General features: G+C 47.3%; 1 protein-coding gene across 3 annotated transcripts in view; it reads right to left on the bottom strand.

Moving 5' to 3' along the window:
* Positions 1-2,246: 2,246 nt before the first annotated feature.
* Positions 2,247-6,903, bottom strand: part of CNIH3 (cornichon family AMPA receptor auxiliary protein 3) — a 271,804-nt gene continuing 267,147 nt past the window's right edge. For all 3 annotated transcript variants that reach the window (XM_060127685.1, XM_060127676.1, XM_060127694.1), the window contains exon 6: positions 2,247-5,074. In XM_060127685.1, coding sequence (XP_059983668.1) covers positions 5,047-5,074 — 28 coding nt within the window. In that variant the 3' untranslated portion in view covers positions 2,247-5,046. The remainder of the gene's footprint in view (positions 5,075-6,903) is intronic.

Here is a 6,903-nt window from a genome sequence, read left to right as displayed (position 1 = left end):
GCAAAACGTAATAAAATAATTAGGAGGTGATGACTTTCGACTATACGTTATCTTTGTTTCAATTTAATTAATATAATTGTAAGCTTACATAACCGGTTTTAATAATAGCTGGGTTTAACAACCATTGTGCAAAAATCCCATTTAGCAAAATTTAATGATTGGCTCTCCTAAGCCTGTATGAGCCAGCTTGAGCACACTACTAGCTGAGGAGGAAGAAAATGCGGGCCGAATGAAGCAAAAACCTTTCCCATCTTTCCCTAGAAACGCCTGGCTGTGTCCTGAAGAATCACTTCTCTGCTCGGCTCACGCTTCCCTCTGCCTGGATGAGGCAAGTCACGGGGCACGTTCCAAGATGCCTCCTCGAACACCTACAGTGATGACAGCCTTCTGCCTAAGCCTCGGCAGCACAGGCAGCCTTGAGATCTAAACTTCATTTACCAGAGCACGGTTTGGTATAGAGCAGCCCAAGTCCAGGAAAAGAGAAGGTTATGAAATGGATCTGTGCAATGACACAGCGTGAGTGCAATTAATTGTTGTCAAAGCATTTTGTTGGCTGCATTCTCTCTTACGTAGGAGAACAAAACTGTCATAACCGTGACAATTTTCTTCAACATTGGTGCAATTACCAAGCCTAAAAATAGGAAGCAGAGGGGAGATTTGCTTGAGAGGGCTGAGCTCTGTTACCCATGTCCGCCCCCAGGATGGAGGGAGGGGAGGAAGGAAGCTAAGATTCATTGAATCTTGCCATGTGCTACTATGAGAAGCGTTTTACCATTTTATGCGACATAATCATCCCTTCAACTCTGTGAAGGGAGGGGGAGTAGACAGAGCTCTAAGGACCAAGATCTACTGAGCATCCAGTACGAGACAGGCTCTCTGTACAAACTCTATGTCCATAATCACTTTATCACAACCTCACTCAAATGGAGGTATTATTACCTCCCATTTTACAGATGGGAAAGCTGAGTCTCAGAAAGTTTAAGAAACTTGTACAAGATCCCATAGCACAAATGCTTCTGATTACCAAGTCATTTACGGGGACTTGCTGGCTGTGAAACCTGCGAGGTGAGCAAACCCACACTTCCCGGCAGTGCCTCTCCTGTTCTCCCTTCTCTGTCCCCTTTTCTCCTCTTTCTCACATCCCATTGCCCTCCCTTACAGGAATGAACAAATAGTCAAGGCTAGACTTCGGCTGGAGTCTAGGCTCCATGACTTCCTAGGAATTGTGACATTTGCTCATTTGTTTAACCTCTATAAGCTTTAGTTTTTCAACTATACATTGGAGACAGGAAGAGTGCCTACCTCAGAGCATCGCTGTGGGGATTAAAGGAGACCTTGCACGTCAAGTGCTTTGTACAGCACCTGGCATAGGGCGAGTACTCAACAGCAGTTGTTACCATGATTGGCCAGAGAACATGGCATTGAAAAGAGGTGTCATGTCCCAGCATGACCTCCACTCAGGACACTACAGATGAAAACATGAGGAGGGTAGCAGGGTCCAGGGTCTTCACCCCCTTCCCACATGGCCAGGTGACTTCCCTCCCAACAGAGGACCTTGCCCTGGGTGGGCACCGGGCAGAATAAGGATAGCGAGGAAGGTTCACCTACTACAAAGAGTCAGTGCTTACCATGTGAGGGCGCTCTTCTAAGTTCTCTGCAAATGTGAACTCATTTAATCTTTACGGCAAGTCAGAGCAGTGGGTACCATCGTTCACTTCATTAATGAAGTGAAAAGTAAATTTAGTTCCCCCCCTCCCCGACTCCGCTCTGACCCTTTGGGCATAGTCATGCCAAGCCTATCCACTCTGCCTCCCTAAGGCAATGGGAACCAGGCCACCAGTGCCACCCTCACATAATGTGTGTGCCCCCCCGCTTCCTTGATGCCCACATACATGCTTGGTAGGATGAGCTCTCCATCACCCAAGGGTAATATTCACTTTGTGATTTATCCAGGGTGCTGTATCTCCTGCTTCACTCCCCTTCCTCCCTTCGGTCATTTCTGTGGGACAAACAGTGAGCAACAAAGATATCCAAGAAGGAAAAATTTATGTGTGAAGAGGCAGACCTGGGGTTAAATTCCAGCTGTAGCTATATACGCACCCCTTACTAGCTCTGGGTCTCTGCAAGTAACTCATATTCCGGGACTTTCTTCATCTATAAAGCGGAGATAATATCGACGTCATGGTATTGTTATGAGGATCAGACAAAAGCACACAAAACATATAGAATAATGCGCAACACCTCAATTTTAGCCATTGTTATTATTTGGCCATTTATTTGTAGCCTCGAGCTCTGGTCTGGCTGATTCACCCAGGGAAGACTCATCCGTCCCGAGCCTCCCTGTTTTTCTGACCTGTAAATTGGGGGTGAGAATATGCAACCTGCCTTGTAGGATCAGTGTGAGAGTTGGAAGAGGTCCTGGCATAAATCCTGGTACATAACACGGCTCCACCAACTGTGCGTATTACTCTGATTCTTATCATCATAATTAGCTTCTCCCAGCAATTGAAAATTGGCTCAAACTCCCAACAACCACTGGAATTATCTCCCACTCACAACTCGTGGGAGAGAAATATTTGGATGTTTCTCTGTCATAAACATAAGAACGGCCCAAGAGACACTTGACACCTTTAAAGCTTTTAGAGGACCGCCTTAGAGAAGAACCTCCCACAATAAAGCAAGACTGAGGCTAGCACCTGAAGGAAGATATACTTTCTCTATAACTCTCTTTTTAAAACACTCTCTTTCTCTCAAAAAGTTAATGCTAATCAAACCTTAACAGAACCCTAAGCTACTTTGTCAGCTCTTCAGTGTACCAGCTTCCATAGGAAGTCTGTGACTCAGGTCTATGAATGGTGTTTGTGTAACACGTATGCTCTGTTTAAAACGGAAAAACATGGGGTTTTTAAGGTCAGACAATCTGGGTTCAAAGGCAGGTCTGGGACTGCTGTGTGACTATAGGTAAGTCACTTACCCTCTCTGAACCTCAGCTTCCTCACTTAGAAAATGAGAAAAAGAATAGTATCAACTTCACAGGATGGTGAGGAAAGTCAAATGAGATACAAAAGCAATCTGAAAAGTGCTGTGTAAATGTGAATTGCTATTATTTACTGTTAAAAGAAATGATATCAAATTTAATGCTCAATTCCCAGTAAATGGAGTACCTCAGGAAGTCAGTATCTCTGTGTCCTCCTTTTTAAGTTTGGATTTCCTATTTCCATTTTAACAGTCTTTGCATACTTGTGCCTGCTATTATAAGCCACTTCAAACCTTTTTGGAAGGAGGCAAAGTATAAAAACAAACAAGAGCTCCGCGGTGAGAAGTAACATGGACCGTTTACCCTCCGACTTCAGTTGCATTTTCAAGATGGCGGTGGGGTTAGATTTGCTGCCTGCAGCCTGGAATCCAGAGCTGGCTTCTCTGGATGAAGGTGGCTGGTTGTCTCAGGAATGGAGTCAAAGACGGAGCCAACCAGCCCTAAAGGAAACTCTCCACCACAACCACAGTTACTCGGCCAGGACGGTGGGTATTGGCCAAGGGGAAGCCTGCTCCCCAAAATATTGCCTTGAATCCTCCGGTTCCATACCTTCAACCTCAGAGCAGAAGTCTACATTTTGTTTTCGGTGGAAGTTTTAGAAGGAAAATGCTTTTTGGAAACTTCTCTTTGTCTACCTACCAGTTTACCATCCATATGGAGATGAAGCCAGCCTGTAATGCGTTTAAATGAGACAGCCAGGTAGGCGAGACACTCAAGCGGTCGCTGCGTTTTAAACACAGCGCATGTGTTACACAAACACCGTTCATCAACCTGAGTCATGGACTTCAGGTGGAAGCTGGTATATGTATAAATAGCCTGTGTATGTCAGACAGAAGAAAAGAAGGGAAGTTTGGGGAATAAGGTCAGAATCATGGTGCCCAATTTAAACATAATAAAAATCTCAGCCTTGTCATTATTTACAACCCCCGAGTACAACTCCTACCCAAAAAGGAGAGAATGTCGAATGGAAAATTCTAAATGAGCTAATGTCCTTGTGTTGAACCGAACAGCACGAATGATGCAGCATCATAAATGAAGCTGTAATTATGTCGTCTCACTTCTCGGCTGCCGGATGCCCACAGTACAGAGCTGCCACTCCAGCTTTTTCTGGCCTCAGAATTGTTTTGGGAGCCTTAAAAGTCAGTAGCTTTGACTAGTGTTGACCAATTGATTTGCATTCAGCGACTCTGTGATAGTTTGGGATGACAACAGAAGAATACAGTTTGTGGTGGTGAAGAAATAACACCTTGAACATGTCATCAGTGTTTTAAAAAATCATTTTTTCCTATGATTCCCCCCTTCCCATCTCACCACCCCCAAGCCCTGACTTTGGCCATAACTCTTTACCAACGTACTGTCCCAAATTCAGCTTGTGATGTCACTAACATCCTAAGCTGGGCTCTTACAAAGCACAGCAGGAAAATAGACACACCCCTGCAGGCTCAGGGCTGGTTATAGCCCAAGGCAAGTCTGCACACCTTCCAGGCCCCTCCCATTGAAGTGAAGGGCGTGGCCAGGGCTTGGAGGAAACACGAGAGTCTCAGGTAGCCGGTGACGTCCTTGAGGACTTCAATCAGTCCCACAGATACAGCCTTGACCCTGGGTCACGCTGTTCCTTAGTAGGCACCTGCCAGCCATCCAGCCTCCACGCCCACGGCCCAGGAACGCAGTGTGAACTTCAGGGAGCCATTCAATAAAGTGGATTCAGGAAGCCGCAATTCTCGCTCAGAAGAGGTTTCGCGTTTCGTCACCCCTCGTGCCCCCGCTGCTCAGAAGGGATCTACAGCCCGAGTGTGGGGTGTGAACGCCAAAGACTGACACACAGGGTGACAACACGTGCGCACTCGGCCGCTGGCTGCTGCATGCTTCCGGCTCCCGATTCAGAGTGTCTGCCCGTCTCTGTCTGTCACATCCCCACACTGGTCCCTTCTCCCATCACCAGCAGAAGTGGACTGCGCAGCCTCGGGCCTCTCCCATCCCAGTCTCTGAGGATGTGCGTGGTCTTTGAGTTAAGAGCTCACTAAAGTGTAGATCATGCTGGATGCAGAAAGAAGAGGAAAAGAAGGCATTAGTGGGAGCCCACAGAAGACCTCAGACGACCCTCAAAAGAGGCACCTTCCAAAAGCCAGACCCCTTGCTTCTTTCTCATTCCTGTCACGAGAGCATCTTATCTACTGCCCGGACTCTTCCCCCTACTACTTCCCACAATGTTGGACTAAACGTTGTTACGAGACCATACTGTGTTCCTTGGATGAGAGATGTGATTGCTATCATTATTCTCATCAGGATGATTATCGTGGCCATTATTCCTCTTTCCTGCAATCGCAGGGCAGGTCCCCAGGGGTGGGAGGGCTGCAGTGGATTCTTTATGCCACCAGCTGCCACATGGCTGTGTCCAGGGGCTCCCAGATTATGGTGGATGATACGGCAGTGCTAGGGAAATGATGAGCATGACTATTGTAAGGTCTTTTGTGTGAACACAGGCCCTCTGGGCACACAAACTGGATGAATTTTAATTGGGTAACTCCCTGGCCCTACTTTTTCTAACAGAGCCCAGGCATTAAACATGCATTACGAGCCTGTGTCCTAAGGTGGAGCCCCAGCACTACCAAGGAGGGGGTCACGCATCCCTGTGCTCCTAGAAAGGGCTGCAGGCTAATTCTGCAACAATGAAGAATGTTCCACACCAAAATATGCACTCTATCCATTTGGCAGAAAGAAAAACAACCACCTTTTCACAATATAGAGAGAAGAAAGGATAATCTAAGAAACAAAACCAAAGGCGAGAAACTAAAGTGTTTTCCTTCTAAACCTCTCCAGCTGCGAAGCCCGGACAAGTAGCCCCTCTGAGTAGCTGAAGTTCTGCCTTTGAGAACTTGATGCACCTCGTGGACACAGAGCCTCACTGGCCAGGCCTGGCGCTAGAGGGGTCTTATTCCACGTGGGGAAGTACGGGGGTCAGCTGAAAAGTGGATTGCTCAAGGTCACACAGCAAGGCTAGGAGCCACGTCCCAACACCAGAGCGAGTGCTCTTTCCACTGTAACACGCGGCTTCCCTGTATTTGTCTACTCATTTTCATTTCCCTCATTCATTCAATATTTATTGAGCGCCTACTGCGGGCCAGGCGCCATTCTTGGTGCCGGGAAACAATGGCGAGTGTGCAGCCCCTGCCTCGAGGGAGTGTACGGCTAAGCTGTAGCGCAAACAAGGGTTTAGTGAGCACCTACTGTGTGCCGGGCGCTGGCCAGGGCACTGCAGATACAGAGGGGAATGAAACAGTTGAGGCCTCTGCCATCAAGTTAACCATAAATAACCTAATCTGAGTGAGAGAAATGAACAGGAGGGGACGCGGGCATGATCCAGAGTAAATGGATAGGAGGGTGGTACCACGTAGGCAGATAATATCATCCTGGTTTACACCCTTGATTTGAAAAGATCTTTATATTGAGCAGGCAGAATCCACACTAGACTAACCAGCTTCTATTATTTTTAGTTTTAATATTAGCATCAGTATTCGTATTAAGTAATCCCCATCCCATGTAACCTGCAAACGTCTCCTGGTCCACAAGGCAACCTGAGAAGCGGGTGGCGCTGGACGCTGGGATGCTTCGCACAGCACAGTGGGAAGAGAGCCCAGAATCCGGGGCCAGATACTTTGCTAACTATCCGCTAGGAGCTCGGACACATTTCTTAATCTCCATGAGGTCCTTAGGAGCCCCTCAGGAACCTCAAACTGTAAAACACCAACCCCACCTTTATAGGGTTCCCAGCTGCTGTCACTTGAGTCTCTATCATTGTGCTCAGCTCAGAGGCAGCTCTCCATGCACGTGGGTCCCCTTCCGTCCCTATAAGAGTGGCCTGGGCT

The sequence above is a fragment of the Lagenorhynchus albirostris genome, chromosome 2, assembly GCF_949774975.1.
Source record: "Lagenorhynchus albirostris chromosome 2, mLagAlb1.1, whole genome shotgun sequence".
Classification (NCBI taxonomy): Eukaryota; Metazoa; Chordata; class Mammalia; order Artiodactyla; family Delphinidae; genus Lagenorhynchus; species Lagenorhynchus albirostris.
This window is presented reverse-complemented; position numbering and strand designations above follow the sequence as displayed.